This window comes from Acanthochromis polyacanthus, chromosome 15 (assembly GCF_021347895.1).
Source record: "Acanthochromis polyacanthus isolate Apoly-LR-REF ecotype Palm Island chromosome 15, KAUST_Apoly_ChrSc, whole genome shotgun sequence".
Lineage (NCBI taxonomy): Eukaryota > Metazoa > Chordata > Actinopteri > Pomacentridae > Acanthochromis > Acanthochromis polyacanthus.
Window position 1 is genome coordinate 14,897,393 of NC_067127.1, and position 25,075 is coordinate 14,922,467.

The 25,075-nt window shown below is 40.1% G+C and overlaps 2 protein-coding genes across 4 annotated transcripts in view; both read left to right on the plus strand.

Moving 5' to 3' along the window:
- The first annotated feature begins 9,411 nt into the window (after positions 1-9,411).
- Positions 9,412-19,414, plus strand: tbxtb (T-box transcription factor Tb). Its single transcript, XM_051959815.1, is given in 17 exon segments — positions 9,412-9,510; positions 12,559-12,630; positions 12,713-12,814; positions 13,009-13,069; positions 13,328-13,467; positions 13,581-13,682; positions 13,785-15,063; positions 15,141-15,409; positions 15,543-15,644; positions 15,647-15,675; positions 15,901-15,914; positions 15,916-15,960; positions 16,044-16,063; positions 16,066-16,104; positions 16,217-16,393; positions 16,720-16,852; positions 17,644-19,414. Coding segments are annotated over 11 exon segments (1,308 nt in total). The 5' UTR covers positions 9,412-9,510; positions 12,559-12,630; positions 12,713-12,814; positions 13,009-13,069; positions 13,328-13,467; positions 13,581-13,682; positions 13,785-14,857; the 3' UTR covers positions 17,918-19,414.
- A 4,717-nt stretch (positions 19,415-24,131) lies between these two features.
- pde10a (phosphodiesterase 10A) overlaps positions 24,132-25,075 on the plus strand; it is a 63,845-nt gene continuing 62,901 nt past the window's right edge. For 2 of the 3 annotated variants that reach the window (XM_051959810.1, XM_051959811.1), the window contains exon 1: positions 24,132-24,633. In XM_051959810.1, coding sequence (XP_051815770.1) covers positions 24,408-24,633 — 226 coding nt within the window. In that variant the 5' untranslated portion in view covers positions 24,132-24,407. The remainder of the gene's footprint in view (positions 24,634-25,075) is intronic. The other variant, XM_022192345.2, reaches the window with a different exon arrangement.

Genomic DNA, 25,075 nt, shown 5'->3' on the forward strand with positions numbered 1-25,075 from the left:
TAGATGTTCCCATTCAGTGATTTTTATTGTGCAGACTGAGATCACGGTCGGGCCAATACAGTGTGTACCAAGACCCGTTTGGTTCTCCACGGCTCCTCTAATGATATTATCAACTGGCTTGGTGACCACAAGTTGTGTAATCCTCTTCTATTGTGTCATTTCAATTGTGGCCTTGTTTACGTGGCTCATTCACTGCTGTCTGATCTGGGCCCGAAGCCAAGCTGTTTATGACAGTGTCTGTCCTGGGGGTAAGAACTGCATTATTATGTCTGCTGTAGCTCAAATACTTGTATTCAGCTGGATAAAGGGTGAGTTTAAAGAAGCAGGAACAAGCAACAGTTGCAATGGTTGGCTTGGTTACAAGTGGAAACGCTTTCTCCAAACTGCCCTTTGAGGTCTTTTTCACTTGTGGTTGTTAAATCCAGTCCTGCAGGTCTCAGTGTTCAGCTGTTTTTTTCATCCTCTGCCACAAACTGTTTGCTTACACTTTCAGCATCTAATGTCTGTATTTTCTATTTTGGTTGCTTAAGAGTAAGAAAGAAATGGCTGCAGGCTCCTGTCCACCTCTCTGCGGTATCATGCTCACTGTCTAGGAGAGTGGCATGATACAGCAGGGCAGCTACACTATCTTCCACTGATTTATTGTGGCAGGAGGCACAGATGGACGCCGTCCTCACCCTGTCACCGACACTTTGCACACAGCAGTGAGAGCAAAAGAACTGCAGGTCCCTCTGCTCTTCTGCGACAGTATTGCTGTGGCAACGGAACTGATAAATCCTGTGTCTCCAGCAGCTTTTGTGAGAAAAGACAAAGCAGGCACTTCCTGAACAGTCTCGGCCCATAAACTTCAGTAATGCGGTCATTCAGTGGCAGCCCCTGAAGAACGAGGCATTTCCCAGGGACAGGCCGACCTCAGAGAAGACTTAGATCAGAGAGTGCAGTCCTCACATAAAAGCTCGAACATGTTTTATTCCTCATTTAAGGGGTTGTAAAAGGGAGAATGTAGCTTTTCTGTGGTAAATTTGCTGTGGCATGTTACTCCAATTAGCTTTGCATTCTTTTTAATAACAGGCTCCATGTTTTAAAATCCTCTGCATCTCATATTTTTTTAGATTTTAGTGCATTTGTTGCTAGCTGAGGTTGTGAAAATCTGTCCCAAACACTTTCCCATGCAGCATCTGTGAGGTATGATTCATCATCAGGATTAAATAAGGACACTGTTGCCCACTGATATGCTTAGGGCAGATCATAGCCTAGTAAAACTCTTTCCTAGAGGCATGCAGGAGATCAGGGGAATAGAGTGAGGGCTCTGTAGGGGAGGAGGTGGGCATATCCCTGCTGCACATATTTTTATTTTATTTTTGAATTGCAAGAACACAATGTCAGGCTGTTGTGTGGGAGGATGCTCTTGGCAGGGATTACCAAAAGTGTATTCTTTTTTTAATCTTCTGGCAAGCCGACTGATTCACTCCCACAGCGTCTAAATTAGGTTTTTGCTGTTGATAGGCAGGAGATGAAGAGAAAGGCGAGCTCTGTAGGAAGACGACAATTCAAGACAGGGGAAAAGACCCAGACCAAGAGGCCAAGGCCTGGCGTTGGGCGCAGGTGGAGCAAGTTGTTAAATCCTGTACCAATATTTTAATGTTCAGGACATTGATAATTACTAAGACCCTCGTTCTGCTCTCTGTAGAAAAGACACTGTGTTTTTTTTTTAAACACAGTGATCAGTAGATATCCTTACCCAATAACAAAACACTGGTCTCCGCCTCCATACTCAGGTGATCCTTCTTTTTAGCTCATTTCTTCTGAACTGTGTCTTTGTTTATCCATCAGCGCCATCTAGAGGCCTTCATGGACATGCACTATCTCGGAGATGTTCTGTGTTCTGCATCGCCACAAGGCGGCCCTGCTCAAAGACAACGTCCACTCACAAAGATTACTACAGCAACAAAGAGGTGAGGAAACAGAACAAGTCAGAGACTGAAACTAAGCAGGTATATAATGAAGTCTTAACATTTAATTCATAAACCTTTAATGATCTTGTGCATGATTTGCTGAGGTTGAAAAACTTGCAGGTATTTGTCTAATATTCACATTTTTTGGTTTTAAATAAAATAATCCTCTGTAAAATATTATTTTATAATTTCCTTTAATTTCTTCAACTCAAGAGATTCAGTCTTTAATTGTTACAGTGGCAAATATCCTTCAGCTATGGGTTATTTTCTAAGTCATTGCTTCCATTAGGTGCTCCTAGAGCATTAACACACTATTTCGGTCTGTTCTAGGAGGCAATACATCAGTCTGAAATTAAGTTTCTGGTACTTTCATTAAACAAGTTAATTTGGGGAAATGGACTAAAATTACACTAACTGAAATAATAAAGGTCTTACTTTTAGGATTTTGACACAGTGTTTCTCTACAATACAGCCAGTATTTCAGGGCAAGCCTTAGTTGATATTTAGTTGATGTTTGTGGTGCAACGTTGCAGGATCTGAGGCTCCTGAGCAGCAGAACTCTTGATTATCTAGTCTTGCCTGTGCTAGCTGTGTTTCCAACTCAACACCAGGGGTCAGCAATGCTCACACAGTTTTTTTTAAACTGGGGATCAGTTTTGCAGAGGCATTGGAAACACTGAAGTGTCCTTAATATATTTAACTGTTGTCATTTAGTTCAGGATATTTGACACAAGCACAAGAAGGACGACCGTTCAGTGAAGAAGCCCCCACTTACTATGCCTTCTACTAATAAATTTAGTAGCCTTTCATCAATTGTAAAACTTCAAATCCTAACATTGTAGATTAAAGATTAAAATTCTTACATTCTCAGATTCAAATCATAACATTGCAATGTTTAAAATCGACCCATTCTAAGAGTCAAACCATAACATGTTTGTGCTTTGATAAAAAGGATGAGTGCTCAGTGAAGAAAATCCTTTACTACGCCCTCTACAGATAACTTTTGCAGCCTACAATATTGCTTTGTATGTCCCTAATATCCTGAGATAGATAAGTCAGATGGGCAGCAAGTGCCGGCATATCACCAGACTTATCAAGTGGGCACCTCCCTTCACTGATGTTTTGTTAAGTTGGACACCACTAGAGATCCAGTGATGTCGTGACCCAGACCCACCCTCCTCCATACCAGCTCCCACTGTCCACTATATCCACTAGCAGGACACACCTGTTTAACAACACAACCCTTACAGTATTATCACATTCAATGGACCCAGGATTCGTACACACAAGCCCCAAGAAGTAAGACTGTTCTACCTACTCTATTTTGGACCCCAACTCACATTGTTTGTCTGAATCCAGATCCACGGACTTATCTTAATTGCTTCGTCTGACATTTTCATTGTCTAAGATTCAAATCATGACATTCTTTAATTTCAAGTGTTAACATTCTAAGACTGAAATTATAACACTTAACAGCTCAAAAAATACCATTTTAAATATTCAAATCATAACATTCTAAGATTCAAAAAGTAACATTCTAAAATTGAAATCACATCATTCTAAAATTTGAATCAGAACACACATTCTCAAAATCAAATCATATACCACTCTAAAAATCAAATCAAATATTCCAAGATTCAAATAAAAAAAAATCAAAATTTTAAATGAGAACATGCTAAAAGTCAAATCACTACCTGTCAAAAGTTTGGATGCACCTTCTCATTCAATGATTTTTTATTTATTTGCATTCTTTTCTGCATTGTAGAGTAATACTGAAGATTAACATGTTTTGTTTACAGCATAATTCCATATCTATTCTTTTATAGTTTTGATGTCTTCAGTATTAATCTACAATGCTTAAAACAATTAAATAAAAAACATTGAATGAGAAGGTGTGTCCAGACTTTTGACTGGTATTGTACAAAGATTAAAATCAAACATTCTAAGATTCAAATCATAAGATTCTAAAAGTGAAATCATGACATTCTAAAAAATTTAAATGATAATATTCTAAAATGTGAATTGTAACATCTAAGATTCAAATCATAACATTCTAAAATTCAACTGATAACATTCTATGATTAAAATCAAAACATTTTAAGCTTTTGATCCCAAAATTAAAAGTTTGAATTACAGCAGTCTCAGATTCAAATCATAGCATTCCAAGACTCAGAACATAACATGCAAAGACTCAAAGCTTAACATTGTAAATATTCCAATCATAACATTCAGAGATTCAAATCATACTATTCTAATAAATAAAACTATATTCTAAGATTCAAGTCATACATTTAAAAATAAAACCAACATTTCAAAACAAAACATTCTACAGCTTAGCAGCTATCAACTATCAACAATTGATAATATTCTGTGATTACAATCAAAACATTTTAAGCTTTTAATCCTAAAATTAAAAGTTTGAAACGCAACATTCTCAGATTCAAATCATAACATTCTAAAATTCAAATTTTAACATTCTACTTTGAAATTGAGATCAACAAAAGGTACTTATGCTTTGATAAAAAGGATGATTGCTCGGTGAAATAAGCCCCTCTACAGATAACAACAAGTGACTCAAGGTATGTTTTGTGTTTTTGTGTTGTGACACTAAAGATATTCATTGTCTCACTTATTTATGGTTGAATTCAGTTTAATAGCATCTGTTGTAGCACCGCGGTCTGTCCAAAAAGCCTGGTACATTTGCATTTTGTGAGAGTCTGTTCATATTTGTATCTCCACTTGAAAAGGTTTGACATAAACTACGAATGTCAAAAACAGAAAAACAGAAACTTTCAAAATATTTTGCTGTTGGGCCAGATTTGGCTCCACAGGTCACTATTCACCTAGCAGACATTACACTGTCGCTCAAATACACAACTGTGCAAATCAAAAGCCTCTCTGTCCAGACAACAACACCTTCACACTGTCTTTTACTCCTGAAGTGACATGCATATCATTAACATAATTACACTTCACAGCTAGATCTGTGAGTCTTAATGCAGAACATCAGGACTCACAGGATCTTAATGCAGGACATTAAGACTCAGTATGAGTGATTTAGTAGGTTAATACTGATCAGTAGCAACAGATGAAATTAGGAATTTTGAAGTGAGTTTGACTCTGTTAACTCGAGTATTCTCCGTTTATTCTGTAGAAATAAAAAAGTTTAAAGTTAAAGCTTCCAGTTTGAGCAACCTGATTTTTAGACTTGGTTTGAATTGAAAATATTAGAAAAACTCCAGGAAAATGAATGAAACTTTGGTTTGTTTGTTTTTTTTTTCATCTAAACATTCCACAATTTAATGCTTAGCTGCTTAATTCAACTCATTGTGGCCTTTCTTGTCTTCCATCCATTCCTTCACTTTTGAGCACTACAAATTTCAGTTGCTACTGTTTGATCACTTTCCCTCTTGCTGTAGCTCCTGTGGTTAACTTTGATTTTGGCTGTCTTGTGTCTCCTCTGGGTGTGAAAAGAGCAATATGCTTCAGAGAGCGCCTGCATAGAGGGGGTCTAACATGAGAAGAGATCCTGTCTTATCTTCCCCTCCTGTAAAAGTCGAGCTTCTTGAGGAGGATGTAATTGTCCTCTCTAATGACTTGCACTTGGGGAGGGGGACAAAGAGGACACAATAAATGGCTTTAGAGGCCCTCCAGTCGGAATCCTTTGCTTCAAATTGCTGAGCAAATGAAACTACCCGTTGTTTCCTCAGCTCAGATCGAGGCTCTGTCAGAGGTGAGGCGGGACCAAAGCAGGCAAAAGCAAGAACACCTGCTGAGGCCTAATTGGTCCCTGCTGCAGTTAATGGCTTCCTGTGGCTGTGTGTTTACTTCTCATTTGTTCTGTGTGCTGTGTTTCCCAGCCACTGGAACAAGGGAGGCTCACTTTAAATCTCCATTCCCACAAACTCTCTGTCCTTCTCCATTTCTGTCGCTTGTCTCTTGTCTGTCTGCCTCCTTCTTCTTTTCCTCTGAAGACAAAAGAAGTTGGTCTTCTCTAAGCTGCAGCACAATCACTCATACCTGAAGACCCTGCCCAAAAGCTGTTACTACCTGGTAAGTTTTGCCATGACGGGGAAAGTGTTACGTCGTATGTGAATGTTAAAGACACCCAAAAAACACCCCACTTTAATATTTTCTTTTCTATGGATTGTCCCTTGTGATGACTATAAAAAGAAAACGTTTGCCAATGTAACACTTTTCTAAGATCTTTGACCTCCAGAAGCAGTTAGCTGAGCGTGGACATCTAAAAACACACCAAGACTTGGAGGACTTTTATAGGTGCATCAAGTATAACATTCCCCCGTCACAGCTACAGAGAAGTCTACAGGATGTCAGGAAAAAGAGTTGGGTTACACATATTTTGTCAAATAATTTTCTTTCTAGATCTACCGTGAAAAAAAGAACAATAGATGTGAGCATGTTTGCATACTTACAGTGCTGGAAAGCAGATCTGCCACTGATACAACATCAGATAAACATCTCTGCACTGCTGGTAACAAAAGACAAGTGGATCACATCTGCCATTTCAGGTTGTGAAATCTTTCAATTCATTGTGTCTGGATTAGTTTTTTGATCACATAAAATCTGCATGATCATAATTTCTAACATGACACACCATGAGCTCTATCTGAGCAGCAGCAAACCTCAGACTTTTGTCCAGTCAGACAGATCAAGTCTTACAGTGTCCTCCACATGTCTGAGGACCAGCATTATGTTTGGACTTTTACGTATCCCAGATATAGCCAGTGTTGTGTTGGAGGAGATGTTACTCAGCTGCTGAAAGTATTCTGGATCTTTGTTTGCACTAGATTCACGAACAAACAGCCGCTCCACTGGAGGCTTGTTTAGCATGGGCCTCCTGGAGGAGAAAACTGATTACTCACGTAGAAGTGAGATGACCAAACACAATCTGACCCCTCCGTTGCGGAAACTCTACTCCTCCAACAGCCGCTTTCACTTTACAAACATCATCCAGGGGAAAATGTTGTAATTATGTCCACCTCAAAAGAGATATAGCAATTGGGCAGTGGTGTCACTTCATGCCAGAGCTGCGAGCAGATGTTGAACTGTTTGGAGAGTTTCTTCTCTTTTAGAGCTTTATGGGCTTCCAGGCAAACAGCACTCCATTTACCAAAAGTGGCAGAGCTAATCTGAAAGCTGTTAGAGTCTGAATTGCACTGTGGTTTCACTAATGATTAGTTATACATGTTTTATCATTATATATAATTCCACTGGCAAATGCTTTGTTTTTCTTAAAAACTGTAAGATTTTGCTGTCACTTCAGCTGATAGTTAAACTCACATTGTCATTCAATTCCAGCAATGTATACAACAAATCCCTTTTAGCTTTATTTTTTACAGATGCCAGCTAACATTTCAATTTCTTCATTGAACTTCGAGTGTTAACTTATGTGAGACTTTCTAATTTGTTGTTTCACTCATACTTCAACTGCCATTTATTTCTTCTTCCAGTGATTTTTGTTTCAAATAGCATTTTCAGATGTTAATTGTTTTTTCAGCTGCACACGCAAAATTCCTTTTTAAAAAGAATCCTTTTGAAGTTGAAGCTTTACAGGTCTGGAAAGTTACTTGCAACATTTATATTTTTAACTAAGAAAACTCTGAAAACCCCATCTCGTTTCCTGATATGTCATTTATCCAGACACACAACAACTGGCCATTAAAGAAGGCAAAGTTTAAAATACAAATTTCACACTTTATATCTTTAATCTAAACTTACATTCTGAATCTGCTTACATCACCCTCAGTGTCCTTTGTGTTTCCATGTGTGAATGTGTAGCAGAACAGTGTCGGCCGCTGTCTTCCTTGTTGTTAATTAGGGATGAACTCTGTTTAGTGGCAGCCTGTATGATGTTCGTACGAAGCTGCCACTGTGAAACAGCGCTTCAGCCTGGGGACATTAGAAGCTTGGTAAGAAGGCGAGTGAAGGTTGAACTGACAAGTTCTCCATCAGTGTGAAATCTCAGCACTCCACAGACAAACACGGCGAGACAGACGCCCCTCCTGCCCCCACAGCCTGCCTGTGCCATAAGCACATTCCCCACATCTATGAGAAATACCCAAAATAAAAGCAATTAGAGCTGAAACCAAAATAAGGAGTCCATTTAGTCCTCAATTCTGTTTTAAGTAACAAGCCAGTTCATCCAATCTGTCCCGCTTTGTGTCTATTTATACGTTTGTTATTAGCTGCTGTGATTTATTGGACAGTCGATGCAGTAATTTGCTATCTCTGTGCCATCTGGTCATGCTCTCCTCAACATGTTGAATTTCACAAGTATGCATTACAGGTCTGCAAATTAGATTGACCAGAACATACTGTGTCTATTACTGAGCTCAATGAGTGGAAAAAGTACATAAGACAGGGCTGGTGTGGTGAAGTTTAATTTGCAGGATCCTGTTAGGAAAAAAGAAGAACGTGTTGTAATAGTTAAGCTTCTGCTTTGTAACTTGCTAACATGTAAGCACTAATACTGTACATGTATGAGTGGACAGGTCCACATCCTCATTCCTCCATCTCATACCTCTGCAGCTCAGGGGGTTTGTACAGATCTGTTACTGCTGCACTGTCCTGTGAGTAAACGCTGCCTTGCTCAGGAGTCCTCCTTGAAGCCAGTTTGCACCCAGCAGACAAAGTGTGTTGTCACCCGAGTGTGCAGTGTTATCGGTGGTGAGCTGCACCACACTATGGCCTCGTCTTGAGAAGTAACACACCGTTAGGAATATATTAGCGGCACAACATTTACTGTGGCAGGTCACACATCAGAGAAACCCAGTTAGCCAGGCGATGCTGAGAGATGTTTTTACACATTTGTAAAAGGGTGACCAGTTTTCCTTTGGATAAAGCCTGATGTCTGGTAGATGATCTTTCACCCCTCCAGCTGTGATATAAATGGACTCCTTTCTGATGTCTCTGTGTTGCAGATTATTAACGCAAGGGTCTGGTTCAGTGGAGAGTTCAGCAGGACCGGATCTTCGATGGCAGCCAGGAGAGAATGAAACTGAGCAAATGTTTCTCAAGGTTAGTGTGAAAATCACAGGGCCAGTAATCCCACTTAACAAGGGCAGTTAGAGGCAAAACCTGCAACTGCCTCCCCAAACCAACACACAGACACCTATACTGACAGAATGCACTCAACAGAAAGTGTATTACTATTATGTCTTTAAAACTGTACAGTATATCCAGTTACTTAGCTCAAGCTTCACTTCAGTGCGATAATTACATTTAACGATGAAGAATAAAAAATAAGGGAGATAAAGACTGTATTTCAAACTGTACATATTATTGGCTGACAGAATATGCAATAAAGTGGTTGCCATTTTCATGACAGTACAACAAAAGCCCAAACTGTAGCATCATAACACTTAAAGGGGAACTTTGGTTTTCTTCAACATTTGTTGTGGTCTGTATCCAAATCTCAGGACACTAGAAAACAAATCTCGTTCCGAAATGCGAGCTATCGTGCGATTTCGGAACGAGATTTGCTTTCTAGTGTCCTGAGATTTGGATACAGACCACAACAAATAGCGATCGCCAGGTAATGTGGAGGTTTTCGTTCACTTCTCATCTCTCGTATGTTGTGGGACACTCGTTGAGACTATCCGAGCCGGTCAGTGTGGGGAAAAAAAGCACGTTAGGGTGGACTTTGACGTGGGGGGGGGCAAGTTGCCCCATACTTTTCGCTAGCTGAGCTGCTAAGCTGCCTGCCTGGCTAAATACTGGAGCTATGTCGAAAATTCATTTCTCCATCACTCACATGTATGAAATGACAAATGAAAACAGACCCCAGGTTGAAAAAACCGAAGTTCCCCTTTAAGATATCTACCCAATGAGCAAAAACATGCTGTTAACTTACTCAAATCCTTTTTTGGCAACATTTCATGGCCTACTGCACAGAGTCTTGCACGAGATTTGTTAAAGATTAAAGGCCTCTGTGCCCTGCTCTGTTCCTAATGACAAAAAACCCAAACTTAACAATAGATTTAAGTTGTGTATGTTGTGTTGTTTTATGTTGAAAGTTCGCTTAAGTTAACATTACTGTCTTTGTGATCATAAGCACTAGCTTAGCAAGCTTAACTTAAGAAGTAGCCTTGCCACAATTATGAACTGTTCTATTTATTCAAGTCTACTTAGACAAACATGTAATTAAGTGGTACTTTACTTTGTGTTCCTCCCTGTCTACTAAGTATCCACAATTTAAATGGTTGCTAAGAACGTTTTAGCATGTACATTGTGTGGCATTGTACAGCAGGCGAGGTAAACTGATTCGATCCATACTTGAGATTTCATCAAAATCAATATTGCATCCATGTATTTTTTTTAGTAGAATGCAGATTTTGTTTTATTTTTGCATTCAACTGATACATTTTTGCCGCAAATGAGTATAGGCGGTTTTAAATACAGCCACAGTTCGATATTTTCTAAAATATTCTTATTTGGTGCTTTTTCAACAGTACAGTGAGAAGACTGATGCCACTGTAACATCTGTGCAGTAATTATGAGACTACCATTTAATTAGCTTAGCACTATAGCAGTGTACACCTCCAACACTCACTAATACATTAATGCTCATTCTTGGCATCTTTGGACGTTAACTGACTGCCTAAGGGTGAAAGTCTCTCTTCCAAGCCAAAAATTAGTCTCTTTCCCAACTCTCTAAAACCACAGTTTATCCTTTTTGAACACATTTTAAAACAAATGTAGCATAGTATATATATACTTTTTTTTAGCTCTAGAGATGCTGAAATAAGGATTTTGACAGCATTGAAACCAGGCTAGCAGCTCTCCCATGTTTCCAATTACAATGCTAAGCTAAGCTAGCCATCTGCTTGGTGCTTCATATTTTATTTGATTTATCATTAAACGCTGGAAAACATAGCAAAGTAGTAGATTTTTTGGCTTAGATTATGAAATGTATAAAGAAAGTAGACAAAAGAATAGTGGAAGTTACTCTAGGACACAGTGCTTCATTTTAAATATTTACAGTTATATCAGATCAGGAGAGAGGCTGGTGAAGAAAGTCAGAGAACCCTGGAGAAGAGGTTATGCTCAGTTGCGGAGATGAGCATATATGAGCAAGCATGCAGGACTCATTTTTTCTCTCACCTCTGTGTCAAAATGGGCTAAGCAAACAGAGGATGAGCCTGGCTGAAGGGAGAGCTGGGGAAGGCAAACAGAGACTGGTCAAAGCCAGCAGGCATGCAGGAGAGGTTCTTCACCACAGCTCTGGACTGAAACATTCAGATCTCCTGCTGCAGGACAGACCAGTCATCACTATTGACAGCCTCAAGGTGTCAATCCAAGCTTTGAGTGAGGTCCCTAAAGCACCAAGTGTGTGGGAAACATATTTACTCCCAGGGCTTGTTATACATTCCAATAAGTAAAGCATTCTTGTCTTTCTTGAATTATTCTGTGTTGAGTGAGGTCCACAGATCTCTGGGTTGTGTTGTCCTGAGGCAGGTTGTCAAGTTCTGTCTGATTTGCTTCCAGTCTACTTTATTGTTAACTCTGTTTGCTTTTCTGTTGATATACTTGACTTTTTTGATTATCTAATGCATTATATTTTTGTGAAATGTTCGTGAGAACAAAATAAATGATAATTCCAGAGTTTTCACATTTTTTTTAGCCCACTTAATTCAAATTATGCAAAATTTATGACTTAGATCTGATTGTTTCTTCTTTTAGGCATTTTGTTTTTGGTTGGGAGTCGAATCGTATTGACTTGAAATCTTTTGCGCCCATGTGGTGTCCACAACCACCTGGTTATAGTATTGCCCCAATTTATATGACTTCGTATGGCAACATTAAAGACTCCATTGTGGATTTCACAGTTTGAAAGCCTCGTAGTTTCCATTTATTTCTATGCAAAGTGAGCTTGTAGAAACTTGCTTGTGGTATGTAATTGATCACAGTGAATGCCCAGGATACCTATCTGAAAGAGGTAGTTTGTGGTTGAACAGAAAAGTTTTGTCAAATCAAATTACACTCGTAAATTTAATCATGATACAACAATGTCCAACTGTAAAGCAGATGTTCAGCATCTAATGTAACATCATAACTTAGAGAGCTTGTGTGTTTTCAAAATGATTCTCACTCAATTTGGTCAAATGTAAAGCCAGCGGTAAAGGTGAAAGATCAGAATTAAAATCCACAGCCAACAGTAGTACGTGATTTGTACTAAATGTGTTAAACCACCATTAAGGGTTTTTTAAGCTTTAAAAGAACTCAAATCTGAGTCGAACAAGCTCCATGTTTCCTGAGATATATTTTGAGTTGCACCTGGCATTATCCTTTAACAGTGGGGTGTATGGGCTGGGGGATCTATGGCACCATGTAGATCAATAATGTTAATTCCCAGTGCAGCATACTAACATCAGGAAAGTGCCCTGGTGTGACAGTTCCCGCTGGGTTGGAGAAGAGACAGGCGCCAATGGGACGCTAGGACTGTGGGAAATGACACTGGTTATAACACCTCTGACTTTTACGCCACGGTTACCCGCGGCTCATACACAAGAGAGGTCTCTTTTCAAACTACAAATTGATTGGCAAGGAAATGATAAATAAATGTAACATGTGCCACCCACAGATGGAAGCCCCCACATTTGCAAGCCTGCAGCCAAACTTCACGAGGAGCTTCCAGAGCAAGATGCCTGATCTGGTAGGTCGGCCATTAATACGTAGCAGCTCAACACAGAACAACAGAGGGACACACTCATGTCCAGTACTTTGTCTTAAACCAGATAGTCCCTGAGATTCCACAGAGAGCTGGAAAGCAGAGATTTACTTGAAACAGCTGAGGCAAATGTATGATCTTCTTTAAGCAACATGGCTTTCACCCAGAGGTCAGTAAAACAGATTAAACATAAAGGACATAATGCAACTGGCATGGATCTTTTTAAGCTTTTGTTGTAGTTTTTGTGACATTCAGAACCAATAAGGACACTGCAGATGAGAAGTGTGTTGAAGAAGTCTTTCAACTGCTCCTTAAACTGAGTTGGGGTTTGTTTTTCTCTGCTTGCTGTGAACTCTGGTCCAGACTGCTGGACAGAGAGACAGACTCGCTGTGCTGGCAGCAGGAACGAGGTGTCCAAGATTTGGTTAGTAAACACAAACCAGCCACAACACAACACCACAGAGCTCTACGGAAGCTAACACATAGCTGTCACACACAATCTGCTTTTAACGCTTGTTTTTAATTTTCTGTTTTTTGGGAGCCTCCATAGCAACAGCATGAGCAGCATGCGGTGGTTATTTATGAGAATGACACAGCTGCACTACACGGATGTAAATCACTGCATATGTTTCATTTACTGAGTTGTCGGTGACGGTGTTTATCCTTCCCTCTTCTTTCACAGGTCCTTCCAGTCATTGACTCCAAACAAGGGAAGCAGAGCCAAACCAGTCAGCTACGTCTCTGCTCTCCGAAACAATCAAGAAGTGTCCAAAATCCCCAACCATTTTGTCCCCAACACTTGAGCAGAGGGACCTCAGACAGGTACAAGAAAGCAAATGTGCAAATTTTATTTTTTTTTGTTGTTTGCTTGCTTGTTGGAGGCAAAAGACTGATTGATACTTGGCATTGTGCATGTGTGGGTGTTTTCTTGGCAGTCATGGATGTTTTGAGTCTCTGGATTGGGACATAGAGGCGAGCTGCCATCAAACACCTGATCCATTATCCATTGAAGATGTGTGTGAGCAAAAAATGTCCAGGTAAAAGTATTTCTCTAAGTGGATACATTTTTTTGTAAAACTGTTTTATTTCTTTTGGTGTTTTTTTTCTGATCATTTCTGTTATTTCTGTTCTCTTCTTAGATAATTGACTGTGGGCTTAAGCTATGGAGAAACTATACAGACAACACAGATCACTGAATTTATCACAATCATAGCATCTCTTGATTAAAAAAAATGTGATGTTTGTTGTCAGTTATGAGTATTGTGGACTTCTTAATGTCTTTCAACTTGGAAAAATCCATTATACTCTTTTTTTTTTTACGTTAAAATCACATGTCTTTTGTCCACAACATAGTAAACTGTATTACAGTCATAAAATAACACTACTTATCCATTTAATGTCAATTGTTATTACTGTAAAGCCTTAATACATGTGTAGGTTTGCTGAAATAAAAATAACATTATGATATAATGTTAAAAAACTATCAATATTATTTTTAATTTGCATTTAGAGTTAATGAGGGATGATAAATATCTGAAATTAGTAGTTTTTTTTATTAAGTGAAAGCTGTAATAAAATTATAAAGGAGAAGGTTCTTGCATCTGAGTGCATCTTGTGATCTTTATTTATGTAGTCATCTATTTATTAATTGATCCATCAATGATACAGAAGAACCCACAAACACAGAACTGAAATGCATTTCAAATGTGAGAAGGCTTATTAAGTCAGAACAGTTCATCTGCTTTTAAATTATTTTATGATTGGACGAAGTTTCTCATAAAAGTGAAAGAAATAAAATATAAATGTGGACTACAGTCTGACCCTTGGCGGACTGCAGCCCAGCCGTGGTCAGCCCACAGTGGCTTGGTTTCTGCAGGTGTGTCTTTGATCTAAGTGTCAATATTTACAGGTTGATGTCATAAAGACGGTTAAACTGCTTTATTCAAAACGCTGTCATCCTGTGGGCTTCAATGATATGGCTGCTCCCAGCCAATCTGTGACAAGCCCGCAAAGATCAAAGAGGAGACGAGCCAACCATCTCTGCTCCAAACACCCATCCTGACATGGAGCTTCTCTTCGGCCTATATATTTAGGAGCTGTAAAAGTGTCTCTGTGTGAACGCACAAGAAGAGCACAGAGATTCTGGAGCAGCTTAAGGTTCTTCAATAATCCTTGTGATTACAAGCATCCAGCCCTGGAGCTGTTGGACAGGATGGCGACAGGCGCTGGCGAGTGTCCCAGCAAGGCCGTCCAGTACCGGGTGGATCACCTCCTCAGCGCCGTGGAGAGTGAGCTGCAGGCCGGCAGCGAGAAGGGAGACCCCACGGAGAGAGAGCTCAAAGTGTCCCTGGATGAGAACGAGCTGTGGCAAAAGTTTAAGGATCTTACAAATGAAATGATTGTTACAAAGAATGGCAGGTGAGCATCAAAGATAGACAGACAGATAAATGAAAGGTTTACTTAATTCTTAACTTTTAATTCATGTTTCCTCCAAGGCGCATGTTTCCAGTGCTGAAAGTGAACGTGTCTGGACTGGACCCCAACGCTATGTATTCTTTTTTGCTGGACTTCGCATCTGCGGACAACCACAGGTGGAAATATGTGAACGGGGAGTGGGTTCCTGGTGGCAAACCTGAACCCCAGACTCCCAGCTGTGTGTACATCCATCCGGACTCTCCGAACTTCGGGGCGCACTGGATGAAGGCTCCCGTCTCCTTTAGTAAAGTCAAACTCACTAATAAACTCAACGGAGGAGGTCAGGTAAGTGGATTTCCTCCCACCGTCTTCTTTTCCGTATTCGTTTCCAAATTCAAGTCTTTAAATTTCAAAATGAATACACGTGGGAGTGTGGTTCCGGTATATGAATGATCATGTTTATGTTGTTGCCTTTTCCCCAGATAATGTTAATTCTTTACACAAGTATGAGCCACGCATCCATATAGTCCGGGTTGGAGGGCCGCGGAGGATGATCACCAGCCACTCATTCCCAGAGACACAGTTCATGCAGTGACGGCATACCAAAACGAAGAGGTTGGCAATACGAAGGTTTTTGGTTTACTTTAAAATGAATAATAATAGCTCAACAACTAATAATATTAACATTAAGTGATACATAAAGTCTTTTGTGTATGCGTGTAATATAGGTGCGTAATTTACGCACGGCATTTACGCACGCTTTGGTTCGCTCTTTGTGAGGTTTATTGATGCAAACCACCACTCTAATTACTTTTTATGTGATACATTTTTGAATTTTAGATAACTTCGCTGAAATAAAATACAACCCTTTTGCAAGGCCTTTCTGGATGCAAAGGAGAGGTATAAATGTAAAGAACATTTGCAGTGACTGGTTAGTTAAGCAATGTGTGCACGTGGGAAGAAAACAATCTGTATTCTTGCAGGAGTGACAACAAAGACCTGAGAAAGATGCCAATGAAAACCAACAATCTGGTTACTCTCAATGTAAGTGTACACCTCAGTTATTTTATATTTATTTGTACTTTTTCCATGTAAGACTGGTAAACCCATGGTGCTCATCTGATCCCATCCTTTCTTTTCTCCTCTGTGGAGCCAGTAGGTAGCTGGTTTATTCCAGGCACAGGCTCCCTTTGCCCTCCTGCCAGTCCTCACAGCCAATTTGGGAGTCCTATATCCCTCTCGCCATCCCACGGCTGCGAGCGCTACTCCACTCTGAGGAACCACCGCTCTGCCCCCTACGCCAGCCCGTATGGCCATCGAACCAACTCACCCAGTGAGTGCCCCCCTCCTCCCTTTACCTTCATACATCCAAGAATCCCAGCACTTCTCCCCCGACTATTAACAAGAAACTCAAACGAATGCTGCTGCCCCGGGAACGTTTTGCATTCCTCTGGCCTTTGTGTTAGTGGAGCCACAGAGCTGTAAATGGTTTGGCTTCAGACAAGGAATGCATAAGATTTACCCCTTCAACTGTCAGACTGATATCAGGGGGACAAGTCCAGAAAGACACTGAGAATACGACAAGTTAGGCGGCGAAATTTGATTTCTGATTGATATATCTTAAACCACTAATCCCCAGTGCCTCATTTTGTGTTGCAGCCAGTTACACTGACAACTCCTCGCCTTGTCTGTCGATGCTCTCAAGCCATGACAACTGGTCCAGTCTTCAGATGCCAGCGCACTCGAACATGATGCCCGTGGCACACAACTCCACCTCTGGTACCAACTCTAGGTTTGTGTTGTTCTTCTATGGTTTATTTTTTTGGATCTGCTTAGAAACATAAACAAGATGATGTAACAAGAAATAAAACATGTCTATATGCAGTTTGTTTTGAAATTCAAAACAGGGACACAGCAATTAAAGACCCAACAAAGACAGGTACAAATTGTGATGGAATATCTAGAAACTTAACAATAAACTTAATAATATGGGTGAAAAAAAGAAATAGAAGTATAAATGTGTGCAGAATATCATACAAAGACTGACGACAAATCAGGTATTTGTGGAAAAAACAACTAGTTTTATACATGTCATGCTTTAGAGCAGAGTTGAGTTTCTATTTTAAAAATTAGGGACATCTAGTTAAATTTTCAGCTTGGGTTAAAACCCACACAATCAATTAGAACAACAACAACAACAACAAAAAGCTTTCAAAACTCTTAAATGAACCTTAACTCTGACTTTACAGAAGTGTAACACATTGGTCTGAGATTGTTCCAAAATGCAATAAAAGCCCCAAAAGGCTGTTAAAAACAAAACAAAACAAAAAATCATCTTATATTCAAATATGGTGTGTGTTTCTTCATAAGTGACTTAATATGGATAAATTTGGCTTTAAATCTTATCTTCTCTCCTAAACTCTCTCTAAAGTCTAACCTAACATTCTCTGTGTAGCATTCTGTAACACATAAATATATAAGGCAAATTCAATACACATACTTTTTATCTTTTACATGAGTGACACTTTTAAAATATTCCAAGAAAAGATGAGTGATAATTTTTCTGCCTGACTCTCTGTGCAGTCAGTACACCAGCCTGTGGTCTGTCAGTAACTCTCCACTGACTCCAGTGTCCCAGAATGGGGGGATAAACAACTGTCTGAGCTCCCAGTTCCTTCGAGGGTCCAGCAGCCACTATCCCAGCCTGTCTCACTCAGTCACAGTGCCCTCCTCTGGCTCTCCCATGTATGACAGCAGCACAGTCCCAGAAGTTCATGACGCCACTGCTCAGTATGAAGTCTCGCCACACGGTCGACTACCGTCAGCCTGGACCCCCGTCACACCTCCGTCCCTTTGATGGGAAAATATCTGTGAGCTGAGAGAGAGAGACACTCATCAAACTTTTTCTGCAGGATGCTTGATCTGATGTGACTGACAGGAAGAATTAACTAAAAAATAAACTGTTTTATGAGATCCCAAATTAAATTCCACAGACCAGATATTCCTCTCAGTTGTGGTCAGTTTGAATTAAATCAGGATGTTCACATTCCAAACCTTTTCCACTGTTTATCTGATGCAAATGAGATGCAGCAAAGGCTTTAATTCAAACTATTTATGGCTTAACAAGCAAAATAACTATGCTAGTTTTCCTTTTGGTCTATTTTGTTCTTGAATTCTTCTGATATTGCTGTTCAGGATAGCAAGAAAAAAAAACATCTACTTTAATGTTCGTCCACCAACATCTATTTTAATCTGCTTATATTAAGCATAACTCCATGATATTCACAGAAGTTAGCAAAAAAGATGTACAGCAGAAAACTGTTGATGATTTTAAGCATTGTTTATAGTGTAAATGAGAAAAAAAATCATGGTTTATGCACTGTAAATAGATAAATAAACCTTTTTGTAGTACATTGAGACAGTATGTTCCACAGTATTTTAAAAATAAAATGAAAATGGGGATCCAATGTCAATACTCTGCTATGCAGATAATACACCTTTCCATGTCATTCATAAAACTGCTTATTGAACTCTTCATTTTCTGTGTTGTAAAAGTACAAAGCTGTACTGATTCAGTAAGAGGTTCCACAGAAGCACCACGTGTGATTTATCAGACCCAGCTAGGTTTCATACTTACAAATGCTACAACAGACTGCCCAGTGGAGAGTAAATTATCAGGGGCTTCATATTTCCACAGACCTTCAGGATTCATGTAAATCATGACAGGCCCCTAGTAACATGAGGAACACTTCTTTGTTTCATTTGAAGGTAAAACATCAATTTGTGTTTGTTCCATGTCTTCATTTTTGGCTAAATATGGATTATTACTGCTTTTTGTAGCATTTCAATGAATTAACTTAATTTTAAAATATCTATTACAAGAGAACTCAACCCCTCCTCCAGCAGAGAAGTACAGAAGGACTATTTTGCACACATGGGTGAGGAATTACATCTGTACATCTGAAGGACGGTTCTATCTGGTGGGGTTGTGTATGACTGAGTGTGGACGTCAGAGTGAGAAACGACACTCAACTTTAACACCCTGTTTCCATTCACATCCCTCTGGACAGCTTCCTTCGTCACACAGGACCATCTCCTGTGTCTGGAAAGTTGTAACGGATGCATTATGAATAAATTGGACTACTGGCATCCTCAGTTTAACCTCTTGAAGCTCGATCTTTTCTATATGAAACGTGTTTTTTTTTTTTTATCCCTTTGACAATACCAAACTGAATAAATTGTTTTTCAATTTTCCCATGGTTGTACAACACATCAAATGAAACCCTGGAGATAATTTCTCCATACATGATACGTCTTACATTGATTGTAAACAGAATAAAGATCATAAAATATATTGCTTGAGACTGTTAGTGAATAACAGATAAGATTAATGGTATTTTCATTGACAAAACAAAACAATTGTCAATTTATTAAATGCACAGAACAGTACTCTTTTTGATCCCCTTGTACAAAACTTGCAATAGTTGGAATTCCAATGTATGTTTTGTTAATTAGGTTAGAAAACTGTATTCAGTCATGTCAGTGCATACTACACTGGGATTATTGCATGTTTTGTTTTTTTTTGCAACATTTGTGTTCTAATGAATCTAACTTCTAGATTTTATATCCATCAGCAAATTTCCTTTTGGTTCTTCTGCAAACTGTAAAAGCTGGATTTACAATATGTTGGATCTGGATCACCACTTTGTGATCTCAATAGAAGCCTCCATAAATTACAATCGAGAGGTTAGAAATCTCCAAAGGTGTGAGCAGATGTCTCACAGGTAACTCTTCTCAGCTTTCCTTCTTCTCAAATGGGTGAACCTGAATCAGACCACTAGCCCATTTCTTGCCTTAATCAGCCATAAACTACAGCTTAACATCTCAGTATGCTGAACAGACCTGCATAGGGACAGCTCTGGACACAGTTTGGACACTCTGAACCAATCTGACCAACATTCAGTTATAATGTCATCTGAATTTGTTTTCAAGTTTAAAAAGAAACATGAATATTCTTCATTTTGCCATCATCAGGGTTATGCTCAGTTTACCAGTGATGAATCAAGTGTTGATCCCACTATTGATACAATAAACAACATAAAAATTCACAAAGTAATTACAGAGATGCTAAGCACTAAATAAAGTAAACTCCTGTGTCGTCTCAGTTGTCATAGAAAGGACATCGTGCAGGAAATGTTCATGTAACACTACAGATTTGATGGTGTTGGACTTTATGTGGCCTCATGTGACTCAGGCCTGCAGTTGGATGCGATGATGACGATGAATTCTCTGTAATCATGTTGATGAATTGTTTTCAGTTAATCTGGCTTCAAATACTTGGCAACCTACAATGTGTAAGAATATTTAAAGACGCGCTGTTTTGTTAAAAAAACATTTTAAAAAATTGCTGCAGTTTGGATTCATACATTAGATTCAGGCCTGCATAGTGGCTCACGTGGGTTTTCTCCAGGCTCTCCGGCTTCCTCCCACAGTCCAAAAACATACTGAGGTTAAGTGGTGATTCTAAATTGTCTGCAGATGTGAATGCAAGTGTGATTGTTTGTCTCTATGTGTAGCATTGTGATAGCCTGGTGATCTGTCCGTGGTGTCCCTTGTCTTCACCCTAAGTCAGCTGGAATAGACTCCAGCCCCCGTGACCACAATGAGGATTAAGCTGTGTATAGATAATGGATAAATGAACATTGGATTCAAAAACAGTGTCTACAGTTGTCCAGTAGACGTCTCAACAGATGTGAGATAAAGCAAGGAGGAATTAAGCTATTGTCTTTTCTGATTGTGCATATATTTCACTAAGTTTGGTGGTTTTCCTGATGTTTTGCAGCGAAACAAATGTTGGTCGCAGAGCTGGACATAGCTGAGTTAAATGCACCATTCGGTAAGGAGGATTAGGAATTAATGTATCACAGACACAGCTGAGGGACACAAAAACAGAGGTGAGACAGAGTGGGTTTGGACATGTGTGGAGGGGAAATGTTGGGTATATTTGGAGGAGGATGCTGACGATGGAGGTGCCAGGCAAGAGGAAAGAACTAGGCCAAAGAGGAGACGTGTAAGGACATGCAGGTGGCTGGTGTGACAGAGGACGATGCAGAGGACAGGGAAAAAATGGAAACAGATGATCCGCCGAGGTGACCCTGAGCAGGAGCCAACAAAAGAACAAGGATGTAGATACACTTTCAAGGATTCTTTGTTTTGCTTTTAACTGAATCAACCAAGCAGCAACCACCAGGGGTATACAATAGAGCTAATGCAATTCTTCAAACGGCCACTTGAGGCTGCTACAAAAGTGAATCTATCCTCATATTGTTTTAAATGTCCAAATTTACAGGAGAAATAGACATGTTTACAGTCTGGTGCAGCAAACTGTTTTGGTCTCTGTTGCTAATTTCCCCATTCATGACATCCGTATGGTAGAGGATGTTTTTATTACTGACCTTGCTGAAATTTTGTTGAGGTTTGAAGTTGTGCATGATCATAGTCTGTCATAGAACAGTCTACGGCTCAAACGTTACTCAGGGTCATTGCTCATTTTGGGATTAGCCGGGAGTTATAGGAGGAGTCAGATATTGGCAAGATATCAAAAGCCAGAACTACCACACTGAGTTTCGAAACTCTTCCTTTGTTCATCCATTTTTATAGAGTGTTTGGTATCAACATGTCTTCAAAAGAAAGAACATAACAAGCATCAGTCTCCCAAAATAACACAGTTTTGAAACCAGACACTAATCGTGATTGTTCACTGGATTGCTGTGGCTTGGAAATAGTCCGAGCTCAGTTTGTTTTTTAAAATGTTATGAAAAAAATGACAATTCCAACCCTTTCTTTTGAGATTTCATTCACTTTCAGTTGTGCAAAAAGTATGTTTTTGGTGACATCATGACCCGTGTCTCTTCCGTTTTAAATCTTTCGCTTTGTATTTGCACTTCCCTGTAGGTATTTTTTGCTGAAAACTTTCAATAGCAGCAGAGCCCGGCTACCTAAAGAGAAAATTCAACAACACTGACATCTGCATAGAATTTGTGATTGAATATTAAGGCATAGAGTCGCACAAAGCGCAGAGCAATAGATGGAGCTGAGAAAGTGTTAAAAATGGCATTATGACTGAAGCGAAGCGAGGCCAGCCAAGAGGCACAAGAGCCCATTCAGCCCAGAAGATCAAGGTCAGTGTATAAGGACATCATGACATCCTCCGCCTTGTACAGGCAGACTGACAGGAAGGAACAGACATCTAATCTGCTAATCAATATACACAACTGACTGATTCACTCATGTCTCGAAGCCAGTCTCAGTGTATAACCCTCTCATGCATGCTGAATGGTTCGGTCCTATAGTTACCACGTGTGTGTGTACTGTTTTTGTCTACAGTAGGATATTAACTGAGTTATTTAATACAGAACATAGGTCAGTTACTTGCTTCATTTTGTGCAGATCCATGCCCACCAAACGTGAATTCATCTCATCTTGTCGCTTCTTCAAGCTTATGACCACTGCTGTTATAAACTGTTACAAATATATAGAAAATCAAGAACAGCATCATCAATCAGATTGTGATGATACACAATCACTCAGTCTTTGCACTAAGAGCCAATTATGCGTCTCATGTCCTTTTCTTATTGCTGTGGAATAATATTTTAAGCAAGAAAAAAGATAATGGACGTCTATCCAAAAAGAAAAAAAATCTCAAAGCCACGAAGCAGGGTATTTCTCTAAGCCTAATAATCCCATTATGATCCCAATGAAAAAAAAGCTCTCTGTCAAAGCAGGGAGCATTGACGCAAGCATGTCTTGACGTCAGTAGCTGCAGTGAATGAGGGATGGGAGGGGGAGCCGGAGAGGGAGAGAGAGGAGAGAAAGGCGTGTTTACCTCCAGAAAATACCACGAAATACCAGCGTCAGTGGCGTGAAAGCAATTCTTTGCAAAGAAACGGGCTTTTTGAAAACCAAAAGTATTGTCCGCTTGCCATTCATGTGTGCACATTTCTGCACATTTTTGTGAGGGAAGAAACAGTATAGGTGTTGCACTGGAAATCTAAACCAGATGTAGTAAATGGAATATGATCCCCTGACCCGGGAGTGTTCATAAATAAATCAGCATATGAGGGAATGAAGACAAGCGCAGGGGGGCTTTTTTTTTTTTTTAACTCAACTGGTGTCAGGCACCCATTTGTGACTTTCCTCAAAGGAAAATAAATGTGTGAAAGTGGTCACTGAAGCAGTTTTATCCAACTGGATGTCTTTTAAAACATCTCCAAGCACCCACAGTTCTTTGTGGCTGCAGAGAGAAGGGGTGCTTTTTTTCTTCTTTTATTCTCTGGCATTCAGAGCTGATTCGACCCGAGGGGAAAACTAGCATCAAGCAATTTGTAAAAGCCAGACCGGTGGCGTCATTGCCTCCTCTATAGTGCGCGCAATTACCACGACTCTCCCGCTGCATTTATCCACTGCTTATTCTGAAGTTGCTCTGAGGCTCCCGCGCACTTCCACTGAAAGCAAACGGCTCGTCCATAGACTGGTTCCTCACAACACAATGCGCGTTTGTTCGATTTATGTTACTCTGGCACTTGGATTAGGAGGTCTTGCGCAAGACGTGTCACAGACAATAGGGTGTTTGTACTCGTCGCTGGACTCACGGTGTTGTAACAGAGAAGGTACTGTACGCGCACTCCCCCCACGGCACTTAGTACACTGTCTCCAATTTTACGCTTTGGAGGAATCCAAGACTGCTTAACAGTTGTTGCGCGAGAGCATTTTCTGCCTCGCAACTTAGTGTGGCGGCTCAAATGTGCCAGAGGGGACACATGTTTCGGTGTACTTTAGCGGGCAGACTACGTCCAGATAATCTCCGTTTACATTGGCCTTTACCTTCAAGATACCCAAGAGTTCCCGTTGTGTCGGCTGTGCGTCATCCATGCCTGATTAGACTTGAAGTCTGGACGTCGCCGGGCATCATCCAAGCCAAACACCTCATACAATGCTGAAAATCTGAAATGATTTTTTAAAACACATCCGGAGTGACGAAAACCACTTTTTTCTCACAAAGACGCGATCAACAAGTGCCTTCAGTGCGTAATTTCCATCTGAGCGGGTTTCACGCGTATCCGCGACACACGTGATCGACAAATCACTTCAGCTGCAAATATTTCTTCATTTGTCAAGAGAAATAAGCCTCGGACTGTCCGCCGGAGACGCATCTCGTCGATTACGGTGAGAATCACGAGCTGACCGGCTCCATGCCTCGCTGCGCCTCCAGATGCTCGGCTGGCCACCACATGGTAACTTTGCGCGCACAGCACGCTGGAAAGGGCACATACAGAGAAGGGATCTGAATGAATGGGACTGAGATTTATTCGTATTTCTCTTCTCCGCCTCCCCCAGACTGTTGTATGTGTTTTGTACCCTGCCGGTTGAAAGTATCTCACGTTATCAGCAGATATCAATCCAGCGGTGGATCGATCAATCACTCGAACAGAGAGCAGCAAATGTCGAAGAAACGTAAAAGTCCTGACGACCAGGGCTTTGAGGAATCTCCTCCTGCAGGAAGCAGCGACCAAGGTAGGACTCCTTGTCTCAAATGACAGTGTGAAAGTTGAACTGTTGCCAGAGTGCAGGTATGTGATCCATCCTCATGGGTTGTTTGGATTCCTTTAAATAGCATATTCCTTATTGCAAAGTCAGATGCACCAATGCTTGTATATGCTCTGAGGACGCACTGCCTCTACAGATCCATACAGTATCAAAGCTGTATAATGACATGGCCATGTTGCCATGCCCACTGAAAATAAGTTTTTTTTTAATCCCTAGAAAACAATGTTTGCTGCTGCAGATTACTTTTTATAATCTCCTATCAGTGCGGCAGACTCCCATTTGTATGGCACTGGGTTCAGTTTACAGGATGAAGTATTAGAAAGTGTGGCATTAGAGGCTGACTGAGTTCAGCCTGGTTGGTAGTTTGGCTGTAATCAGGCACAGAGAGACCTGTTGATTCAGAGATTGA